Source organism: Esox lucius, chromosome 3 (assembly GCF_011004845.1).
Source record: "Esox lucius isolate fEsoLuc1 chromosome 3, fEsoLuc1.pri, whole genome shotgun sequence".
In the NCBI taxonomy this organism is placed as follows: domain Eukaryota; kingdom Metazoa; phylum Chordata; class Actinopteri; order Esociformes; family Esocidae; genus Esox; species Esox lucius.
In genome coordinates, this window is record NC_047571.1 from 13720199 (window position 1) to 13745173 (window position 24975).

A 24975-nucleotide genomic window follows, 5' to 3' on the forward strand; every position below is an offset into this window, starting at 1 on the left:
ATTTTGGGCTAGTGTATAATGGGTTGTTTTTATGGACATAATCTGTAACTAGAATCACATTCATACCCCAGTGATCCAGGAAATTCCAAGCTTCGAAGTAAGTCGTTTTGATGACATGGGGCATAAATTGGCACTCACTGGACACTTTTTTAGCCGTGGGCCAAAAATAACAGATTGCATCTTTAAGCAGTTTACCTTACCTCCAAATCTGCTTTTCTATCTCAAAAACGATTTTCAATGGAGTGATAGCTATAAAGCTGTAGTATATCAGCTGTAGTCACAACATTTTTTTACAAAACACCCAGCCTTAAACCCCAAGGAGCAAACAACAGTAGTGTTGAATTTCAGTGGCTAGGAAAAATGCCCTAAGAAGGACGAAATTTTGGAAGAAACCTAGAGAGGAACCAGACTCAGGTGACCAGTCCTCTTCTGGCTGTGCCGGGTGAACATTTTAAGAGTACAAATTGTAATAATTAATAAATGCATGTGGTCGGAAGCATGACCAGATGGACAAGGACAGGGAAACACGGGGGAGGTGTCAGCACAGTGGCAGCTGAAATCGTCAGGTATAGTCTTGATCTGCAACACAACCAGGAGGACTTTGGACAGCAATGGGGTCTTCAAACCTGGTAGTCCTTAGGTGTGGGCCAAGACCTCATGTCCTCCTAAGTTTAAAAATTTAGAAAATGCATTCCTTAGATCTACAACGATTTATAGTGGAGAAGGAGAACTGACCCTACTCCCCCAGTACAATAATATAGCAGCGTAAACCTTGGGACTGAGACAGGGGGGTCTAGTGACACTGTGGAGGCCCCAGACAGGGCCCAACAGGAAGGAAATCAATCCACCCACATTGCCAAGCATCAACCAAAGGGACCCCCACCAACTTCAACCACCCTGAATGAGGGCTGAGTATTGCTATTGGATATTAAGTTCAAGTGCTTTTTATGCCAATTCTTTCTACATCATTTGTATTTCTTACATTTTGGCGGAAGCCTGCCACATTCTGCATAATGCTTTAACCCATCAATCAGTTTTACAGGTCCTACTTTAGCTTGTAAAGCTAGTGTGAAATCTGTTTGCATTTATGCAGATTTACCTTGCAAAAGGTTAAGTGTGTTGTTGACAGAAGCATAATCACCACAAATCCTTGCACAATGTTGTAATTAACACAATACTTGAGTGAGCATCTTTTTAGTTCCCCCTAAGCAGGGCATTCGCTTAGGATTACAGATGTATTTCTTTTTGTGGCTACGGACATTCTGTTCGTGGCAATTGAGGCTACTAATAAATGGAGGAGTGCACTTATTCAAACATTTACTCTCTGGCTGAGCGAGGTCTGTGATAAGAAGCAAAACTGTTTAGCAGGAAGTGCTTCGGAGGACACACGTCTCAATCAATGCCTCTCCTGAGCCCGCTGGTAGTGGCAGAGATGAAGCAAAGCCATAATCATGATTAGATATCACGAAATGGGGAGAAATCGTAAAATGAGACATTAGCCCTAGAACCGGTGTGTAATGTGTTATTTCCCTATAGGCCTTGTACAACTAAAGTTAGCTTAGTTTCCGTGTAGGCGTAAACTCATTAGTCACACATACACATAGCGTTTCACCCGTCCTACATCAGAGCTCCATCCTCCATTCTCATGAACACCAGTTATTTAGCGTGCTCATCCATTTCAGTCAGTGACAACATGCTTTGCACTTTGCTTCTCACGACCACAGCCTTGTAGAATCGAGAAATCGTCAACCCCCCCCCCCAGTTCACAGAACAGATGGGGGTCCTTACGTAAGTGCCAGGCTATCAGACAGGCTGCGGTGCTGACGGAGTGAGGAAGAGGATAGAAGGTCATTGTGACTTCACCAGCAGAGTACTGAGAGAGCCGTCAGACTTAGCATGACTCGGCAGTCTGTCTGATCTAGACAGTAACTGCCGGCCGGCACCTCGGCTTTTTGCTTTTTATTCCCTTATCGTTTTTATTGCTCCCGGGTCCTTGTGTCACAACAGGATCAGGTTTTATTTAACTCCATGCCTGGGTTTAGTTTTCCTAATCCCTTGCTGACAGAGATAGGGTACGGGACTTCATCTCTTTCTGGTATTTGGCGCCCTCCAAACTGATCCCAGGGCATAATCCCCTAGAGTTCACATGTCAATACAAAGAGTTCAAACTCCCTAAAAGTATAATTTAGGTGTCCCTTTTAATTAAACTGAGAAGACCCTGGACCTTTACGAATGAATTGAGAATATTCTAGTAGGTTTTTAGTGTTTACTTCCTGATGTATCCCTGAAGGTATCCTCTATTTACCATCTAAATCTTCATTGCAGCTGACAGTAAATAATACCACAGTAGACTCCTTCTAGCTAACTGGGATTCTTAGTTCTGTTTTCAGGCTACTTTGTCTTTTGTCTGATCAGAAGTTTTGTTGTGTTCATTTTATCCTCTGAGGCAAGTGAATGTTGGTTCTGCCATGCTCTGTTTGTCAGGACTGACATCTTGGTGAGAGTGTTTAAGATGCGGGGGTGATTTTGGGGTTCTGAGGGAAGGAGGACGTGCTCCATAGAACGTACACCATGGAGAACCTGCGCCTTCACAACCCTAGAGGCTGCTGGATACTGAGCAACTCTATCACACATCCTTATTTTGACATGACAACTTTGCTGAGGTGGTATTTAGTATGGACACACTCACGGTGGCTAACTACATACTGACGCCATGGAGCGCATCAGTGTATCACCTACGTCTGGTCAGGCCAAACAGATTCCTCTGGAATGGTCTGTGGATGAATATATGGCTGACTGATTGGATCTAGCTGATAAATAGGCAGAGCCCTTCAGGTTTAAACACCAAGAGTTCTTCTAGGCTTGGATTTATTCCTGAGCTGAGGCTTTTATGTCAGTCATTTATGACTCTGGGAAAGAGTGGCCGCCAGAAACTCGGTTGATCGTGTCTAGCTGGTTGGTTGTGTAACTGTAGTAAAGTCCCACGGCCCTGTGCTGTCGTCTCTCGTCACCGTCGACCCTCTGCTGCGGTCCAGAGAGGGATGTTTTTAGGGACAGCACCCTGGAACATATTTGAGCAGAGGTTCTCAACTGGTGGAGCAGGAGGTGTTAGTAAATGTATTTTGAAATATGTGAAATATTTATGAGGAAGACTATAAAAAAAAAACAGAAAGTAGGTATAAATTCTAATGGAAATAGATTAATATATAGTTTATGCTCTGTGAAAAAAATACAGTATATCTAAAAAGTCCTTATGGTTTTAACCAAAATGATTGGTTGACAACAAAAAAGGTGCATACCATATTTAATATAACCGTTACATTTACTATGAGTATAGCAGTAAACATAGCTAGTTCCCAATTGTACAATGCCTTACAATGTATTTTTATTTTTCATTGTATTCTGTCACCATTACAGGCTCTGGTATGATGCAAGGAGGACAGATGGGGATGCCGAGGCAGGAACCAATGGGAGAGAAGCGTCCCTGTCCAACTGGACAACCGTCTGGCTTCAGTGCTGACTATCTGTCAGGTGAGGCCCTTCTCCCCACTTCAGTCCACTACAGGGTTTTATTCATGTTCAGTGAAAAAGTTGTGAAAATGTTTTTTGTGAAAAGACAGGTTTCCATTGTTCCTATATATGAATGCAAGTTACGGGCATTTCCTGTTATTTGATGCTGTCATCATCAATATCCTGCAATGTTAAAGATCCCACTGGCATTACTAAGCTGGGTGGGCACCTAGAGCTGCTTGCCATGTGTGTCCCTGGCATAGCCGGGATACTTTTAGGAATGTACACTGGATGCTACCCTATTTCAGGGCTGTAACACATTTAGTAACACATCTCTGCATCTAAGGCTGTTGTTGTTGCCTTCTCAGACCATCTGAATATAAATATTTCATGACTAACTCAGACTAATGTGCGGTCAATGTGAATGCAATGACTATCGCGTCAAGGGGTTTTAGGCAGGTTAAGTAATGTGTGTTTGTGGTGCACAATCAATCTCTCATTGGGAACTGACATCTTATATATGTCTCGTTGTCTGTGTTGGTCTATCTGTTGGTTTTTCTGTCGGTCTCTACATCCCTGGCATTCTTATGTCCAGGCCCAGTTTCTAGTGTGATGGGTATGTCTGGTGATCAGTGGGGGAACCAGAACAAAGGAATGAAGGACAGCAGCAATCCAGACTCTGTCACAGGTACTTCTTCACAATACTACAGTATGTGACACCCCCGCCGTATTCCTGTAGGATTTTAATAACCCTTATAACAGAGTAGTCATTACAGTAGTTATTTTAGTTAAGAGTCGATATGCCATGTGTTATTGTAGTATTTCTCCTGTTTGACAGAGAAGTTATTACATTTAATATTGTAGTATTTAACCTTTATAACAGAGTAGTTACTACATGCAATATTGTAGTATATAACATATATAACAGAGTAGTTATTAAAAGTATTACTGTAGTTTTTAACCAATATAGTCATTATTACATGTATTTTTGTTGCATTAAGCTGTAATAGACTAATGTATTATATTAGCATGAACCTTTTTAAATAATAGAGTAGTTAATACATGCATCTTGTCATAGAATGGACAAAACATATATTGTTGTGATATTAAGCTGTCTAATAAAGTAGTTATTACATGTATCTTGTGAGGGTAGTTAATATATGTATTGTTGTGGTATTTACCTGTTTATGAATGAAGTTATTAAATTTATCTTGTAAGGGTAGTTAATACATGTTTTGTTGTGGTATAAAGTGTTTTGTCTTCATTCCACTCTCAGGTTTCTCCCAGACAGGGATGATGAGTGTGCATATGGGTTCAGGGGGCGTGGCTCCGTTCCAGACAGGCATGCCTCCAATGGGCAACCCTCAGAAGGCCTCTGAGCCCCTCAAGCAATCACAGTCCCCCTTTAAGTCCAGCGACCCCTCTGGTCCAGGCCACAACACCCAGTATCAGGAGAACTCTGCAGGTAAGAGGTTGTCTCACACAGAGCAGCTCATTTTGGGGACCTGGCCCAGTGTCCAAAAATCCAGGAAATGTTAGGAAATCAAGTAGGAGATTAAACTAAATTGTGACTGTGAACAGGCTAAACTATATCTGTCACTTTTTGGAGGGGTTCCTTAAAGTACCAGAATTTTAGTCATCCAAAATGATATTTTATTTTGCTACTGGTTCCCTGAGTCATCTAAAGGGACATTTATGATACATGGCCTCTGGTTTGTTTACAAATTAAATGCAGAGCTTGTAGTATTACTACTTACATAAGAGTTATTTTAGTGCATTGGCCAATGGAGCAGAATTCCAACATTGCTTTGGCTTAAACAATGAGGCTGAACTCTAACAATGGGAGCTTTCTAGACTTTTCCAGACCATGGTCATCTCTTCTTTAGTTTAATTATGCAATACCTTACATTTTACTGTATCTTAATCAAACGTCTTACAGATTCCTGACCTCTTTTATTATAAGAGAACCAATGGAGGGGAGGTGGGGTGGTAGTACACTAGGCATTGGTATTAACTAAGAAACATGGGGTGGTACCACACTAGATATTAATATTAACTAAGAAACATGGGGTGGTACCACACTAGATATTAATATTAACTAATAAACATGGGGTGGTACTACACTAGATATCAATTTTAACTAATAAACATGGGGTGGTACTACACTAGATATCAATTTTAACTAATAAACATGGGGTGGTACTACACTAGATATCAATATTAACTAGTAAACATGGGGTGGTACTACACTAGATATCAATATTAACTAGTAAACATGGGGTGGACTACGCTAGATATTAATATTAACTAGTAAACATGGGGTGTTACTACACTAGATATTAATATTAAAGAATACACATGGAGTGGTACTCAATGTGATATTAATATAAACTAGTAAACATGGGGTGGTACTACACTAAACGTTAGTAATAGAAACATGGGGCAGTGCTACACTAGATATTAGTACTAAAACATGGGGTGATACTTAACTAGATATTAGTACTAAAACATGGGTTGATACTAACTAGATACTAATACTATAATATGGGGTGATACTTAACTAGATATTAGTACTAAAACATGGGTTGATACTAACTAGATATTAGTACTAAAACATGGGGTGATACTTAACTAGATATTAGTACTAAAGCATGGGGTGATACTTAACTAAATATTAGTACTAAAACATGGGGTGGTACTACACTAGATATTTGTACTAAAAGAATGGGGTGGTACTACGCTAGATTTAGGACTATAAAACATGGGGTGGTACTACATTAGATATTAGTATTAGAAACATGGGGTTGTTACCACACTAGATATTAGTATTAGAAACATGGTTGGTAATAGATTAGATATTAAAAACATGGGTGGTACTACATTAGAAATTAATATTAGAAACATGGGTGGTACTACATTAGATATTAGAAACGTGGGTGGTACTACATTAGATATTAGTATTAGAAACATGGGGTGGTTACCACACTAGATATTAGTATTAGAAACATGGGTGGTAATAGATTAGATATTAGAAACATGGGTGGTACTACATTAGATATTAGTATTAGAAACATGGGTGGTACTACATTAGATATTAGAAACATGGGTGGTACTACATTAGATATTAGTATTAGAAACATGGTTTGGTACCACACTAGATATTAGGACTAGAAAACATAAGTGGTACTCCACCTTTATTACAAACCTGGGGTGGTACTCCACCAGTCATAAGTATATCAAAATGGAAACAGAGGAGATTACCCACTGTTATGTCCTTGACAAAATGAGAAAAATATGTGTTCTGTGTGTGTGTGTGTGTACAATTACCTTCAGTTATTTATGTACACTATGTATGATTTTTCAGTATTATTCAGTACGGTCTACAACTACTAGTGCCCTTCACAGTCTGTGTTTGTTCCTGGTGGCCCATATCACATGACCCCTATCTCGATGTACTCTGTTTGTGTTTGTTCCTGGTGGCCCATATCACATGACCCCTATCTCGATGTACTCTGTTTGTGTTTGTTCCTGGTGGCCCATATCACATGACCCCTTTCTCAGTGTCCTCCGTCAGTGTTAGTGTTTGTTACCTGCCTCTGTAGTTGTTCATTAATACATTAGCCCATCCACTCATGCAATGTGCTGTGGAGTATACAATACACACTGCTCAGTCACAGTACATTCTTCATTCTACACCTGCCGGAGAGAATCACACCCAATTAGCTGCACGCTTGCGGCAACGCAAACAAAGAAGTCTCTTTAAGCTAACGTGTAAACCATAAACTTAAAAGTCACATTATAATGTATAACCCTACTACCCAGGCCATAAAGAGGTGGATGCGACGTCAATATGATTTACCTTACAGTTAGCAACAATTCCAAGATACAATTGATTGAAAGGTGTTCATCTTTAGAGAGGATGTTCAACTCAGTGGTTGAGTTTGATAAATGTACATCTGAATTTCCTTGCGCAGATTAGATAAACAGTGATTTTACTGGAGATAATTGGCAATTTGTTGTTGGTCTTTATTATGGGTAGTGACATTCCTTCCTCCTCTCTGCTCATCAAGAAGTTTGGTCAAACCCAACCCCATGGGCTGGTGGTGAGTCCCGGCTGCAGGCCTCCGAGCGTCTCCCCCTCTCCCCCAGCGACTCAGTGGAGGAGAGCCCCAGCTCCGACCCCCTCAGCCCACGCGGCTCCCACAGCCAGGAGAACGGCTCTGGGGACGACAGGGTGGGTCGGGGGGTGGACAGCGGGAGCAAACAGCAGAGGAGGAAGAAAAAGAAAAGGAGGCCCAGGGATGAGATGTATGACTTCCTGGACAGGCAAGAGGCGACCAACGCCAAGGTGGAAGAGGGCGACACGGAGAGCGGAGCCTCGGACGGCCCTCGGAGCCCCTCCTCACCCGGCAAGGAGGAGAGCTGGGAGTGTGATATCCGAGGGAGGGGTGGGGGTAGAGTTAGGGGGCGGAAGAACAAGAGCAGGATGAAACTCCCAGAGGAGTGGGGGGCGCCGGGCCTGGAGCCCACGGTGCCCCACGTCACACCGGCCTCGGTGGCCCCGGAGTCTGCAATGATCACTGCCTCCGGTCACTTGAGTTCCACCCTGGAGAACATCTCCTCCCTCGTAGCCGACCCCCAGGCTAACCCCTTCAGTGGTCAGGTCCCCACCGCCCCGCCCCTCACTGAGAACCCCAAACCCAGTGCCATCTTCACCACAGATCCTGCCCTCACAGACACATCCACTAGTAACCTCAACATGCTGGAGCATCCTTCTCCAGCCAAGGTCCGCATGGACTGGGAGAACGGGACTCCCGTCAAGACCGCTGCCTCTCCCGCCCCCCATTATGAACCCCTGTGTAAAGATGTCCTACCCCACACTGAGGATGAGGCCGCTACGTGTCTTACAGACAAAGCCTCATCTGATCATCGCTGTACTGACGGAATGGTGCCCACTGACCAGCAGCAGCTGGGCCCTCCGAGCTCCCCGGGTTTCAGCCCACGGGTCTCACAGACCTTCTCCTTCCTGGACTCGGTCCTTCAGACCCCGCCAGCTGGTACCCCTGCTTCACGGCCCCAGTCCCAGACCACCACACCTCAGGGCCCTCCTCCGAACACCAGCACCTCCTCCGCCGCATTCCAGAGCACTCCTCCTCCACTGTTTAGCCACCCCTCCCAGCTTGATCACGACACTCCCAGTCCTCACCCTGCAGTGGGCTCAGGCCTCAACCCCACAGCCCAACCCTTTATCCCCACTTCCCTGCCACTCACAGAGCACCAGGAACCACCGCTGCCAGAGCCCCCCCTGCTGGAAGGTTGGTGACACTGAAGAGGGGATCAGTATGTGGGGGAATGATGACTTTATAGTGCATGGCTCTCTCTGTGGACTGGGCCTGTTCTTACTTGGCCATAATGTGTTTAATAGAAAGGTTAGGACTGACAGCTCTCAGTAATTTACACTGTTTTTAATCTGACTGTGACTTACTAATGGCTGGGTCTCGGGTCCCTCTATTGTGACTGACTGTCTAGGCTGTTTCCAGCGCTGTGATGATCTGGATAAAAAAGCATTCATTGCTATGCGTCTGTCTATCTACCTGATTATGTCTGTCGCCCAGCCAGTTCAACTTTTTATCTATCTCCTTTCTAAAACTGTAATCATATACTAACTCATCTACTGTATCTGTAGATCACTGTCTTTGACTCCACTCTCCTTGGCATAGAATTGTCTAGCTTTCTCCCTCAGTGCCATTATCTGATCCTAAATTGCAATGCGTAATTCTAGTCTGAAACTCTTTGCCAATGACTCAACCTTTTTTCAGTAATCGAAGGGATGTTGGTTTGCAGTGTGATTCTCTCTCTGTCTCTCAAGAAACCTGTTTCCCACTGACTAAATTGTGTTTATTCCTCAAATAGGCTAAGCTGACCAAGTAGTGAAAAACAGCTTTTCCTTCTAATTATCTTTTTTATTGTGTGAATTCACTTTCAGGACCATTTTGAAGTTCTCAAAATGTTTCTGCCATGAATTCTTAAAATCCAATTGGACCATATGAAAAAACACATTTTACTTTCAGACAATTTTGTATTGTGATATTAAAAATAACCCCCCAAAAAATCTATTGATTTGCTTGATGTGTGAGTTACACAACCTGAAATTAATAACAGCCTTTTTTGTGTTGGTCTTTTCCCCACATGCACTATACCTGTCCTGCTCCTGTTGATTACATTGATGAATAGGTAAGTTTATTTCTTTACTTTTTGAAAGCATACATTTGCCGTCAATATGCAGTGCTTGGTTATATTCTACCAATTGTTGCTGTATGTTTTTGTCATGTTCAAGATATAAGGTACATGGCTTCTCTCTCAGATGGTGAGATATATTTCATGTCAGCAAATGTAGCATGTTAACTGTCCAGTATGGCCTAGTTATGGGAGGGTTTTTTGTTGGAATCTCAGCTGGAGAGTCCAAGCACTGCTACCTTGTCACTTTCCTTGACACCCTGCAGAGTCAGGTCATTGCTTTCACATTCCTTGATGACACAGGTGTTTTGGTTTAAGTCAATTGCGTACTGCTTATCTATCCTGAGCCCTCACAGGGCCTTAGTCAACCCGTTCATCCCCGTTCAGCGATCCGTTAATGGTCTATTTCCAGATGAGCGGGCAGGATGGTTGGAGTGTGGAGGAACTGGGCAGGGAGGGACTGTCCTCTGCTGGTCTCTCTGTATCACCAACCCACAACATTCTCCCTCAACCACCCTCTCGGTTCTACAGCCTGTCTCCCTCGCTTTCCTTTCTATCTCCCCTCTTTCTGCCTCGCCTTCTTTGACTTTCGCTCCATACCTACTTCCATCACCCGCATCCCTCCCTCCATCCCTCCCTCTCTGTCCTCTTCTCACTAATGCAATATTGATGGTTGGGACTTTTTAACAGTTACGTAAGGCATGCAGCTCTCGTCTTTTTATAGCCGGTGATTTGGCTGTGTGCTGTAGTCAGAGATAGGCTCAATGGCGGTGCCGCAGTCAGGGTTATCCCACCACTGTCGGTGCACTGGTATGGCTCCGCTCTACTGCCTGGTCATTATTCTGGTCAGCCGGACACAGACCATCCTGCCAGCAGCTAAACAAAGAGACCATCCATAAGAGAGTGACCAGTCTGGCGCGACACATTCTACTACCGGCACCGCTATGGTACCGATTAAGACGGGCCGACAGTCTGTCTGTTGTTACACCACAGATGTCTTTCAGTAAATACTTCAGCATCGTGATGTAGGCTTTAAGTAGATTTCTGTGTTACAAGGTGAATATTACCATGGTGGGCTATATCTGGTAAAGACAAGGGTCTGTTAGCGTTTCTATGTGTTGAACTGGCTACTTTGAATTATTTATGAATTGACCAAAGTGGTCATCCTCCAGTGGTTAATGACTTACGGTGTTACCTAATTACTAGCTGATACTGTGAATGTGGTCATGCTGGATCCCTCAGAATGATATAGAGTGAAGGCACCTGGGGGGTTTCTGTTTGAGGCAGCATCACTGCTGACCACTGTTAGACACTCATTATCACAAAGAGCACCATGTCATGAAAACAGAGTCTGTTTTAGTTGTAATGAAAATGAGATGCTGCACTCTAATTCCCTGAATAGAAAGAGACTCTCTTAATGACATTTAAAAAAAAAACTATCTGTAATACGCAGTTAAAACAAAGAGCTTTGTAACACCAAAACTAGTGGAAACTAAGCTGCAACTAACTAAAAGGAGACAAAATATAAAATTCCTTATAACCTTAAAAAAGCACTAGACTTCATCATCCTGAGACAATTCGATATTTCAAAGACAAATCTTTTAAACTACTTTCATTTATTTTATGTATTTTATGTTGTTAAAATTGACTGTTAAAATGCACAATCATACTGCCCCTGTTTCTAATATTTTAAAAGAAAGCGTTGAAAAGTGAATGCTTAATTCTGTAAAAATAAACATTCTTAATGTTAAAGTATGACTGACACTTATTTTAATGGTTCTTTTTACCATCATTGAAACGCCAAAATGTTTTCCCAACACCAAAGAACCACTTTGGGTAATGTAGTACTTCTTTCATTTAATCACTTTTTAATTTAAATATGTATATACCATCTCAACATCAGACCACATAATGACAAAAGAAAACATGTTTTTAGGAACACATATGTCAGAGTATTCCGACCTTTTGCCAAGACACTCCAAATATAGCTCAGACGCAACCTACGTTCTTTTCTCTAGATCTTTGGAGTCCACTTGTGGCAAATTCAATTGACTGGGCATTGTTTCCTAAGTCAGACACCACTATGTCAGAGGGAAAACCAAGCCATGAAGTCCAAGTAACTCTTTATAGATGTCAGAGAGTTGTGTTGAGGCATATATCTGGGGAAGGGTGACAAAGGGATCCATCATTGTGAAGTAGAAGACGTTTGGAACCACCGTGATTCTTCCTAGAGCTGGCTGATAGCCAAACTCAGTAATTAGGCATGAAGGGCCTTTGTCATTGAGGTGACTAAGAACCCAACACTTATTCTCACAGAGCTTCAGAGTTTCTCTGCAGAGATGAGAGAACCTGCAGTACGATGAGGACAACTATCTGCATCACTCCATCAATCAGCCCTTTATGGGAGAGTGGCTTGACGGAACCAATCCAGAGTAACAGGCATATGACATGCTGTCAAAATCAAACAAACAGGCCTAAATGATACATCCAGTGAAAACAATGTACGGCTCATCATCTGGCCGGCTAATACCATCCCTATGGTGAAGTAATGTTGTGGAAGAAACATGCTATTGGGATGCTTCTCAGCGGCAGGGAATGGGAGACTGGTCAGGATTGAGAGAAGGATGAACAGAGCAAAATACAGAAAGGTCCTTGAAGAAACACACAGGGCCTCAGACTCACTGCTGTTCCTCACAGTTATGTGTTTTGGTCCCTTAACCAGACACATAATGTCTACAAAGTCACCATTAAACTCCATAGCGCCAGTCTGGTCTTTTCCCTGTTTCATTTAAGCCAGGGGTGTCAAACATATGGCCGATGGTTTCAATAAAAACATTTATTATAACAGAACCATATTAATTTTTTACTCTGTCAAGCTCACTAATAATTACATAAAGAAAATTACATTTTGACAGCATGGCACTTTTATTGCTGCCTCCTGGAATCTTGTAGTTTGACACTTCTGGTTTATGGGTATAATTGGCAGAATGATTGGATTTTGGTTAATTAATGTGTCCCCGTCAGTCCGCTGGACCTTCTAATGTATGAATGAATGACTATAAAGTGTCTTTCGATGTGTCACTCTATTTGGCTTATTCTAACCCATTTCATAAAACACAGTGGATTGCAAGCTTTCAAGGAAGACTTGTGGGGATTAAGTGGGGTGAGATTAGTCTTCCCCCATCTTGTCCTTTGTGCATTCACTCTATGCTTTCCAGTCCTCTCTCTCGCTCCATGTGCCTTTCTCTGCTTCTTCTCCTTCCTTCTTCATTATTTGTGTTTGTCTCTTCCTCCTCTGCCTGATCTCTTCAACCTTCATTTGCCCTTTTCTTTCTCTTCCTTCCATGTCACGTTTCATCTCCCTTTCCAGACTCCCTGGGTCGCCGAGACGACATGTATCATAATCATAGCAGCTTCTCGCTGACTGGGAGCTTGTTGCCATGGATATGGGAGGTAGTTTCCGTGGAGATGGAACGACTCAGGACTGGCAGGGGGAAAAATGGGTGTGACAGTCATGAGGTTGGATGCCAGAAATAGAATTCTCTGACAGACTTACTCTCTGCTCTACCCCCTGCAAGCCCACAGTCTTCAAGCTGTATATTATCACTCACCCTTACTAACGTGGCCCTCCCAAAACATCCACAGCATGTCTGTAGATGGCTGCTGATTTCTCCTACACATAGCCAGCCGAGCAGCGCCTTGTCCATTTCTTTGTCCTAAAAGAAACTATTATATTCTGTTGGGTTTCAAAGTTCAATTACTAAAGCCTTGTTATGGTAGGAGGGGATTACACTTAGCGTAGTGCTTATTGTACTGCTATGCCAACATTCAGCAAAGTATTATTCAGTCATATTTTGTAGTCATACAAACATGTTATATACTGACACTTTTGAATTAACAGTTGGAGATTGGATCCATTTCCAACAATACTATATTTGTTCTCAGCAGTTAAATACAAATGTCTAAATAATTCTTATTTCGACAGATCTCTGTATGTTTCTTTGTGATTATCTGAAAGAAAAGAAAACGTTTTGAACCCAGCGTGATTTTTGTTGTTGTGGCTGTAGCTAAAGGTTTTATGGTGAACATGAACAGCAAAGATGTACTATAGTGTATTTGGATATTTATCAAATAATATTTTAAAGGGACCATATGTATAACATGTTATACTGCACAACTAGCATAAATACAAGCATAAATGACCAGAAGACATCTGCGGTTACTGTTTTAAGTTAATAGTTCAAATATTGTTTTCTGCTAAATTGTTATAAGTAGCTAAAATATTGACCTTTTAAACTTTCTCACTGGTCCGTCTATCAGTTTGCATTGACGTGTAGTCTCCTCAAACTGTCCTTGTAGTACTTCCTCCCTGCACTAAACCTCCCTGGACTTGCTCATACTATTCTGGTCCCATTTGAAGAGGAGACAACCAGTATCAATGTTTAAATTCACTTTTGTAAATGTTACTGGCAGGATTCTACAAAAAACAGAAGAAAAATCATTTATCTCTATATTTAATTGAAAATAATACAAAGTCAATATATCAAATGTTGAAACTGAGAAATGTTATTGCATTTGAAAAAATGCATGCCCATTTCAGCAACATGAGAAGGCAGCGGCGGTTCTGGATCTTGTTCATATATGTTATTTTCTTGGCATGGTTGAGTTTTAACGTGCTTTTGTGGATGTAGTGATGTGCTCTGTTCACAAACAACGGTTTTCCTAAGTGTTCCTGAGCCCATGCAGGGATTTCCACTACAAGTCTGGTTTTAATGCATTACCGTCTGAGGGCCCGAAGATCACGGCCATCCAATGTTAGTTTTTGGCCTTGTCCCTTGCATACAGAGATTTCTCCAGATTCTCTGAATATTATAATGATATTATGTACCATAGATGATGAGATCCCCAAACACTTTGCAATTTTATGTTGAGAAACGTTATTCTTAAATTGTTGCACTATTTGCCCATGCAGTCTTTCACAGAGTGGTGAACCCCTTTCTGGAATGATTTTAATACCCAGTAATGTTACTAACCTGTTGCCAATTGACCTAATTAGTTGTGTGATATTCCACCAGGTTTAGTTTTTTAGCACTACACAGCTTTTCCAGTCTTTTGTTGCCTCTGTCCCAACTTTTTAGAAACGTGTTGCTGGCATCAAATTCAAAGTGAGCATATATTTTTCAAGGCACAATGAAATGTCTCAGTTTCAACGTTTGATATGCTGTCTGTACTATTTTCTGTTGAATATTGGGTTTAAAGGATTTGCACATCATTGCATTCTGTTGCATTTACATTTTACGCAGTGTCCAAACCTTTCTGGAAATGGGGTTGTACACAATGTCCCCTTAAGTGTATCATAAAGATTTGTGTTAAGTGATAAAAAAATTGCAGACAGTTCTGATTGGTTTCATTTTAGTATGACATTATTGAAATCTAAATTTGCTTCTGTTAGCGTCACATAATCTCAAAAATTGACATAGGTCTGTTTGATGTTCAGCATTTCTTCTCCATATAACTAGTTTCCCATCAACCCACTATTTTGTACACCTTGTATAATGCACTTTTGTTATCCCCTCATACAGTACATTGGGGACAGTTTTTGGTAGGATTACATAATATTCATTCATTGATATTTCTTTTTTTTTGTCTGGGCCCCAGTCCTCATTAAACTGGAGGTGGGATGGTGGCAAGGGAGGGGGGCTGTCATCAGGGATTGGATAATCATTGCCTGCCTTTCACAGCAATTGCCAAGAGGGAGTGCTTCTAGTATCTATTCCTGAACTGGATCAGTTCCAGACACTGGAATGAGCGTTTGGACGGGGTGTTTATGTGAAGAAAGTGGCGGGGTGAGGATTCAGTTCCGAATGGTGTAATGACGGTATGGGGGATGCTGTGGTCAACAGAGCATTATCACACACCCTTCTCGAGGCTTCAATAGCTCCATAACAAGGGCATCCATAGCATGGATACATCAGAGAGAAGGAACACAGTGTCCCCGACCAAGGGCATGAACGACCGGAACACAATAGACAAAAGAGCCAGCGGCTCCAGGGCCAAGAGCCAGAGATGCAGGGCCAGTGACAGGGGCATGGGGACAGGGGCATGGGGACAGGGGCATGGGGACAGGGGCATGGGGACAGGGGCAGGGGGACAGATAGGAGGAGAAGGCCAGTGAGGAGGCCTACAGTACTGGGCATGGAGCGGGGTGATAGGTTTAGCCTGAGAGATCATGGAACATTATGGAACATCACATTAATACCACCGGGACTGTGGAGAGATATAACAGTAACAGGTGACGTTACATAGAGATTCATTCAAGTAGAATGGCAATGAACTCTCTTTAAATCCCCCAGAGCTGCTTCTCTATCTATTTCTTGATCTGTCTCCATTTCTCTCCAAACTATCTCTCTCACTGTCTGTCTGTCTCTCTTTCTTTATCTGTTTTCTTCACTATCTCTCCTTATACCTGTCTCTATCTCTTTCTGTCTGTCTTTCTGTCTCCCTGTCTTTCTGTCTCCCTATCTTTCTGTCTCTATCTTTGTCTCCCTGTCTTTCTGTCTCTATCTCTGTCTCCCCGTCTTTCTGTCTTTCTGTCTCTCTTTCTGTATTCCTGTCTTTCTGTCTCTATCTCTTGTTGTCTTTTTATCTCTGTATCTTTCTGTTTCTGTCTTCCTGTCTTTCTGTCTCTATCTTTGTCTCCCTGTCTTTCTATCTCCTTGTCTTTCTAGCTCTATCTCTCTCTGGCTCCCTGTCTTTCTATCTCTGTCTCTTGTCTTTCTTCATCTCTCTGGTTTCTGTGTTTCTACTGTAATGCCAAGCTGCCTGTCAATGAGGTGTCAGAGCTGGGGTTTATAGGTGGCTGCGTATTAGCTTGCGTGTGTATCTGTGTGTGACGTAAATTTGTTGGTGTTGTAGGCGTCCGTGCACACGCACTTTTGGTGGTGTGTATGTGTGTATGTGTGACGTACATCTGTTTGTTTTTGTGTGTGTGTGGTGTGCGCACGCGTGTGCGTTCATATGCGCACACGACAATGGCATGCGTGCGTGTGTGTATGTGCGCATGACTGAGCTTACTGCTGTGAGGCGTGAGTCAAGAGTCTGCTCTAGCGAATGGGGATGTGTTCCGTACAGTCATGTGACCATAGCTCTGTCGGGCTGTGATGTCAGAGAAGGGGAGAAATGGAGAGAGAGGGAGGGAGAGAGAGAGGGAGAGAGAAAGGGAGCAGCATTCAGTTCAGCCTCAGAGCTTCATCTGATCTGTTGCGAGCACAGGCACGGCAAAAGACACACAATTACTACGCCCCGCACAAACATAGATTGCACTTCACAGACGCGCCACAGAACATAAACATAGTACATTAACAGCCTTACCGCCAAGGGGAAATTCATTCATTTAGCTGTCAACACGAATAAAGAAGATCCATCAGAAGGAAGAAGCAGAGAGAGGAAGAGAGAGGTGATGATGTCTTCTCTCACCAATCAGCAACAGCAAGGTGGTGGTGGACAGCGCTGCGAGTATACCGAGTTGGACAAGGTGCCCTCTGCCTCGATGACATCTCAGCAGGCCCCACAGGGATGGGACTGGCAGAGGGACCAGATGGGAACACAGGGCTTCGGGGGCAGCCCAGTGGCGCCCAGGCTGACAGACGAGGACAAGCTGTCAGGCCTCTTCGACAAAGCTTCGTCGGGGTCAGGGTTCAAGGTGGAGTCGTCCGACCTCAAGGTGCCTGGGAGGACGGCTGTCGGAGGTGGGCCACCTTTGGGTCTGGGCAGCGCCGGGGAGAGTCCCACCATGTCCTCCTCACCCTCTCCGGCGTCCCCTGGGAGGCTGTTCCCGGCGGCGGGACAGGAACAGAGGACAAACAGAGGGGCGGTGCCACAGAGTTTCCCCGCTGCGCAGCGTGACGCGTCACCGTTGGACGCCACACAGAAGGTGGATAACTGTGTGTGGAACCCTTCCTTCTCTGGGCCGCCCCAGGCAGGCCTCAAGCCTTCAGATCGAACTGCTCCTGGAGCCAGCTACTGTGTTATCGGCGTGCTGAACGACAACTACTCCAAGAGCGGAGATTGCACTGTGTCGGGATTCTCGGGTGACAGTGACGAGGAGGTGGGGTCTAACGCAGCTCGAGGAGGAGGTGCCGAGCAGCAACACAAAGCCGTGAGGCGCGCCATGTCCGACTGCTCCCACCTGTCGGTGCCAGGCAGCTCGGACTTCCCTCAGTACCAGGGGCAGCCCGGCGTGGACCTGACCTTGCCCGGCAGCAACGTCCCGGGCCCCAAGTCCCCACACTCGACTGTACAACGGTCTCTGACAGTGGGGGAGGAGAAAAACGGGTCGCCCACACTCTCTCCTCTGTCCCCGCTGAGTCCTGTCAGGGCCCCTAACTCGCCGCCGCCCAGGCGAGGTACCGGTAACGGAATGTCACAGAGCCAAACTGAGAGCGTCCTGCTTCCGGTTCCCCTCAGTGGAAAAACCTTCGCCAGCGTCAATACCAAAAGCTCCATGGAGGGTAGGTGACTGATGTGATCTGAGGCCCTTTTCCCCTTATTGCTCGGAACAGCACTCATTACCGCGTTCAGTCACGTCGCTCATAAACACCATTGACCTAGTTCCCTGACCTCTTATCGGTGTCCACTGGTCTTCCTTTTTATAAGGCTTTGATTTGGGAGTTTTAGTTGGTTTCCTGACCGTATAAATCAGAGAGAATTGAGATCTTTCTGGCTGTACCACTTGTTTGTTTCGTCGACCATGATGGAATGACAGACCAAATGCGGGAAGATATCTTTTTCATTAATACCAGATTAAAATGAAGGATTTGGGGATGTTCCCTCTAGGATGATTTGCTTCTTGATAATAAATGTGGTTTTGAAGAGAGCGGAAAGGTTTAACATTTCAGAAAGAATAATTTAAAGGGAATTTTCTACATTTGATTTGTGTCAACGCTGCATGAAGATTTTGTTTTGCCAAAAATGTCTAAGCTACCTGAATACCATTGTTCAGGAAGTGTGTTCATTCTGTAGTGAAAGTGTGTCAGTCAGGTTCCTCTAAATGTCAGCATCTATTGAAATGCTGAGGTTCATTCACCCTCTCTCTTCAGACTGTTGCCAGCTATACATCACATCTAGTGGCACCAAATATAGAACTAACGGGACATTATATTAAAAGATTTGTAATCTGAGTAATCATTTAAACGCAGAGTACTCATTTCTGGTGGCACCATGCAGGGAATGTTGACTCGTGGGCCTACTTTCAGATTTCATTAATATACATAAACACTTACTTTCGGTAACAAGAATCTGAAGCCTGAGGAGGTTTTGCTCGCGCAGCGTAACACCCTATTGGAGTTATCTATCTGCAGCAGCTTGCGTATCGCTATGTATCTCACAGAGACACTGTCATGAAATGGCTACATCTGCATGGTTGAATCAGCAACAGGAGGAAACAAGAGGAAATAGCTGGCAGCATCCTCCTGCTCTGACAGAGGTTATTTCTTCCATACGGATCAAGGTCACATGATCCCTCTGATTGTGTCAGCAAGGTCATTTCAAAGACATACTTTGTGCACACATTAACTAAAACTAGAGATTTGGCTGTATTCATCTTCACTTCATATTGTGTGTTTTTGTTTGTGTGGATGCAAGTTTGTGTGTGTCTGTGTGTGTGCATGTGTGCCTGTTTGTCTGTAATGAGCGTGTGTGTGTGTGTGTGTCTGAGTGTGTGACACTAGTGGACTTTAGTGAAATATTCTGAGCACATCCTGCTCATGCTCTACTTTTTGTGACACAGTGTGTACATCACTGGCCAGAAATACAGAACAGCTCTGTACAGTTCTGTATGACAGTTACTTTAACAATATCCAAACACTGTTAGTCTCGTTCAGTCTTAATGGTTTTAGCGATTTTTTTGATTGGCTCCGGGCTTTCTCTACTGTTTCGATTGCTGAATTCAAATGGTATTCAAATGGCATCTACTCAAAATGTACAATCCATTTGCCCTTACGCTCTTTTTAAATATTGATGTGCTTGTCAACTAATTGGTCTGAATTTTTCCTTGAAAAGCGGATTCCGTCACTGCGTCAGAAGGGCTTCTTTTGACCCAGCTTAATCTGTCCCACATTTCCTCATTTCTTTGGCACATTGGTTTTCCTCTCTTGGCTTGTATCCTAAACATTGCCCTTTGTTCAACGCAGTACACCCTGAATTAGTGCACTACAAAGGGAATCGGGTGCCATTTGGGACACATCTCTCTGTAGAGGTCACTGAGGCTGGGTTACATAAGGAGCCTATGCCAGCAGTGATGTGTTCTGTCTGCCCTGCTGGGCCCTGGGCGCTGTGACTCTGTGTGGCCCGGCCTGGACTCCACACCATTATGTCATGACTGGTCCCACCTCCAGTCTATTCGCTTCCATTCCCACGACCAGAGGAACTTACATAAGTAGTTAGGGTTAAGTGCCTTGCTCGAGGGCCTAGTCACAGCCTTGATGGCCCAGGGATTCAAACTAGATTCTTTTCAGGGACTGGCCAAAGGCTGCGAACCACTAGGTTATCTGTCTCTGTATTACTGGTACATTCAGAATACTTGTTTATATGTTGCTCATCAGAGGACTGACATTTAGTATGACATGTACTGTACTTATTTGAATGTCAGCAACATATAATATATATAATTCTTAGAATTTGTAGTTGTATTTATATTCTCTGAATTTATAAATCATAGCGAGACGTTCTAAAGCCGGTCTGTATTTGGGGTTCAGTTAATAACACATACAATTTGTCAGTGAAAGGCAACGTAATTGGCCTGGTGAAAGCAATGTAAAAGCATTGATGGTTACAGGCCCTTCATCCTCTCAATGACAACAACGCTTTAGTACATTTGAATCACAAATTTTGGTCATTTAGTAATGTGGTGTTGGGGATTGTAGAAAGCAATGAATCCTGTTGTCAGCTTTACTGTTGAAGCATTTCCTCATGATATGAAATGGAAATAATCTCTACTGACTGAAAAGCCTCTATGGCACTTTCAAAGGTTTCTATATCTGGATTTGATCCTCAGAGTAATTCTGGTATTTTTTTAGTTACACATTTTGTCTTTGCTAAACATATTTCTGTTTTCATCGCTCTACAGTGAAAGCAGAAAATAAGGAGAAACAAGAGAAGGCCGATTTAAAGATGGAGAAGTCAGACAAGATGGAGAAGATGGACAATTTTGGGAAGAAAGACAAAGAAGACCAATCTAAGAAAGTCAACAATGCGGACAAGATTCAAAAGTCGGAGAAGATCCTCAAAGACGAGGAGAAGTTTGATAAGACAGAGAAAAATCTGACGAACGAAAAAGTCGACAAGCCTGAGAAAACAAACAAAGATGAGAAAATGGAGAAGAAAGGAAATGGGGAGAAAACTGACAAGGTCAAAGTAGAGAAGAATGAAAATTCTGGGAAAGGTACTGTAAAATCTCCAACAAACAATGGAAGCAAGCAGGACTTCCACAGCACAGACACTAAAGCCAAGGTAGGTCTGGGAAATTCAACCGGTGAAATAATGAAACCATTCATTTTGGTGCGAGCTGCTTCTGCATCTGTCGCTGCCATCTCTTGCTAGTGGTTATGAGTGTGTGTGTGCGCCTTTGCACTTGCGTGCGTGTGCACGTGCTAACTTGCAATTTCAGATTTGCAGTGTTGTTTAATATCTAGCCTCATGTCAGAGCTTGCTGTTCTGTTGCTCCTCGTTTGATTATGATTTGTGGTTTATAGTGAGTGCTGGTGCCTCTGCTTCTTCACTATGCTGCCATTGTCGTCTTTCTGCTTTTGGTTTTCTTTTGTTCTCCTTTATCGTGTGACGTTTCCAAACAGCCTGCTGTTGGGTCAACCAAACCAAACCAAAACAAAACACGACCCTCCTCACTGTCCACTGGGGAGGCAGGTTGCCCCCCAAAACGTTCCTCCCCCACCACGGCAAATAAAAAAAGCCCTGTTACCAAGGCAACCACTCCCACTGCTGGTTCCAAGCGGCCAAGTGCTGCTGCCAGCCGAACCCCTACAGCCTCCAAGTCCAAGGTGAGTCCCCTTTCGCTTCCCTTGGGCATCTGCTCACTGGCCTTCCCCTTGTGGTCGACATCGTGTCCCCGCTCCCTTCGTCTGGCTCTGCCATAAATGTCCAGTGTCCACGTCCAGACTCCCACTGCCTTCACTGTCCGGCTCGTCACCATGTACTGTAGACTTTACCAACTCAGTACTGGCCATCAACTCCATAAGAACCACAGCATTCATCTCCTTTCTGTTTTCTGTCTTTCCTTTAATTTCTTACTAATCAATATCCATTTTGTTTATTTCTATCAAATGCCACTTTATCTTTTCCCTAAGGCCATTTCCTCTCTCAGCCAGCTCTCTTTGCCCAGCTTTCTCCTCCACAACACTTCCTTTCTCTGATTTCCTACTTACTTCCTCAGACTCCGGAAAATGGCACTTCCGAACGACGTCCTCCAGTGACAAAGGCAAATGGTGTGGCCAATAAGACTGGTTCCTCCACCACTACTAAACCTGCTGGTCCACGCCCCTCTGCTAGTGCCCCTTCTCTGCGCCGCAACACAGGTCATTTCATTGTGATGTACTGTGAAAGCTTTAATGCTTTCAGCTATTTCATACTTGATGTTGCCTATATTCAAAGTCAGTATTCTTTGGTTCCAACCAGCTGAATACATTTTCAACCCTCTGAATCCAGGGAACTAACAATGTTTAATGTCCTATACTTTTCAGTTCCGAAGACTGATACCTTGCCAGGTGATGTGAAAAAGCCCAGCACATTGAAGACAACACCAGGTAATGACCCACTTACATAATCTAAGCCATGTATCTCGGTGCAGAACTTTAAATAACCTGGAGACAAATGTGCTCGTTGAAATGGTAAAGACAGACCGACATTGTAATCTCTGCTGACAATGTCATGATGACTACACAAAGAGAGAAACACAGGGGGGAAGCGGAGGCTAAGAAGGAGAGATGGATGCAGAGGGAGACTGGAACACAGTTTAAACGCTAGCTCCAGTTCCTAAAAACACTGGAGCCTAAGGCCTGCCATGTCTTCCCCTGAGATGTTTATTAGTAATCAAATCTGAGGTTGCTGACACATTATTAAAAAAATATACTGTCAGAGATCAAAGTATCTGTGGTAGGTAGGTTGGAGTGTGTTCTGGTATTCTCTACCTTCTGGACTTATCAACTGGCCAGTTTTGGAAAGCCAGCAGAGCCTAGTTTTTCAGATGTTTTCTGTCTGGATATCAGATGGAATTTAATTCATAGTAATATAATGAATTAAATACTGCTGGACCCAGGTTGTTGCCAGTTGATATCTCTTTAAAGCAGCCATATAGGTTAAAATCACATCTGAACTCAATTACAATTATCACTGGAACAACATAGTCCTACTAAATGGAAGAGGAATCAATAAACATGTTTTCTTCTAATCGGGGTCAGGCCACTCTGGTCTACTTAGCACCCTCCAAGAAGATGACACATTTGCCTGATTTCTCAAGAAATGTCTCGCTCTGGGTCAATAAGTAGACCAGTGGGCATGGCTCAATCAGGCATTCACCCTTTGGCTCTACTTAATGACCAGACTATGGGTGCCGACTATGGGCATATGAAGAAATCCATCAGTAACCTGAAGTCCTGTATGTTGGTTGTGATCAAGCCTATTATCTTCCTGCCTTTTGTTTCCTAGTGAATCATTTTGTTTACTTTTCAAATAAAAATTACAACACAGAGCCACCCATAAACCACCCACATATCTCTATAGACCACCCATCCCACTTATCTCTATTGACCACCCATCCCACGTTTCTCTGTGGACCACCCATACACCTATCTCTATAGACCACCCACTAATCTCTATAGACCACCCACTTATCTCTACAGATCACCCATCCCACTTATCTCTACAGACCACCCATCCCACGTATCTCTGTAGACCACCCACTTATCTCTGTAGACCACCCACTTATCTCTGTAGGCCACCCACTTATCTCTATCAAGCCTATTATCTTCCTGCCTGTTGTTTCCTAGGGAAACTTTTCTAACAAAAATTACAACACAGAGCCACCCATAGACCACCCACCTATCTCTATAGACCACCCATCCCACCTATCTCTATAGACCACCCATCCCACCTATCTCTATAGACCACCCATCCCACCTATCTCTATAGACCACCCATCCCACCTATCTCGGTTGACCACCCATCCCACGTTTCTCTGTAGACCACCCACCCCACCTATCAATCTTGGTCTGCTCCAGGCCTTAGATGATTTGTTCTATGGTGGCTAATGGCCATTCTCTCTCTGCCTCTGGCCCTAGCCAAGCCCAGAGTACCTCGCACCGCCACCACTGCTCCAAGCACTCCCGCCACCAACGGGGAGCAGCCTCGCAGACGCATCACCAAGCCCCCGGTGCCCAAGCAGACACCACTGGAGAGGAAGCCTCCTGTACCCAAAGCTCCCAGGGCTCCCCGGCCCATCAACGCACCTCTGCCGGATCTGAAGAACGTGCGCTCCAAGATCGGCTCCACAGACAACATGAAGTACCAGCCTACCAGCGGCAAGGTGTGTTTACGTGACTGGATAGAGATATAAAGTAAATGGGCAATTTTTAGAGGGCATAGACAGCAAATGCAGTTTATTCTGTTTACAGAATAAACATGGTTTCAATAATGTCAACTAATACACACCATAGCAGGGATTTTGTCACCAACTCCCATTCAACGCCATTCAAATTCCATATGATTAAACCTCCTCACCTGTCCATTACTCAGATATACCATGGCCATATACCACCTCATTAGTCATTAGTCATGATGGGTGGAAACTGTAGTGAATAGGGTCACAATGCATGCTATGGCTGGCGAATAGGGTCACAGTGCATGCAACACCTATGATAGTGTCCATCCACAGAGGTTATGCCAGTGTCCATCCACAGAGGTTATGCCAGTGTCCATCCACAGAGGTTATGACAGTGTCCATCCACAGAGGTTATGACAGTGTCCATCCACACAGGTTATGCCAGTGTCCATCCACACAGGTTATGCCAGTGTCCATCCACAGAGGTTATGCCAGTGTCCATCCACAGAGGTTATGCCAGTGTCCATCCACAGAGGTTATGCCAGTGTCCATCCACACAGGTTATGCCAGTGTCCATCCACAGAGGTTATGCCAGTGTCCATCCACAGAGGTTATGCCAG

At 43.8% G+C, this 24975-nt stretch overlaps 1 protein-coding gene and 1 long non-coding RNA gene across 7 annotated transcripts in view; one reads left to right on the plus strand and one right to left on the minus strand.

Moving 5' to 3' along the window:
* Window positions 1-24975, plus strand: part of map4l (microtubule associated protein 4 like) — a 46262-nt gene that overhangs the window by 12798 nt on the left and 8489 nt on the right. For 3 of the 5 annotated variants that reach the window (XM_020045487.3, XM_010868033.5, XM_010868032.5), the window contains exons 3-11: window positions 3418-3531; window positions 4106-4198; window positions 4787-4975; window positions 7581-8825; window positions 20873-21255; window positions 21597-21800; window positions 22193-22334; window positions 22500-22562; window positions 24096-24340. In XM_020045487.3, coding sequence (XP_019901046.3) covers window positions 3418-3531; window positions 4106-4198; window positions 4787-4975; window positions 7581-8825; window positions 20873-21255; window positions 21597-21800; window positions 22193-22334; window positions 22500-22562; window positions 24096-24340 — 2678 coding nt within the window. The remainder of the gene's footprint in view (window positions 1-3417; window positions 3532-4105; window positions 4199-4786; window positions 4976-7580; window positions 8826-20872; window positions 21256-21596; window positions 21801-22192; window positions 22335-22499; window positions 22563-24095; window positions 24341-24975) is intronic. The other 2 variants (XM_034289710.1, XM_010868034.5) reach the window with 2 other exon arrangements.
* LOC117593733 lies at window positions 10798-17779 on the minus strand. 2 transcript variants are annotated; one of them, XR_004575154.1, is made up of 4 exons: window positions 17119-17779; window positions 16822-16902; window positions 13359-13473; window positions 10798-13231 (listed from the first exon to the last, which is right to left on the minus strand). It is a non-coding gene; the product is annotated as an uncharacterized LOC117593733 (long non-coding RNA). The 2 variants fall into 2 exon arrangements; XR_004575153.1 differs by having other exon boundaries at window positions 13359-13483.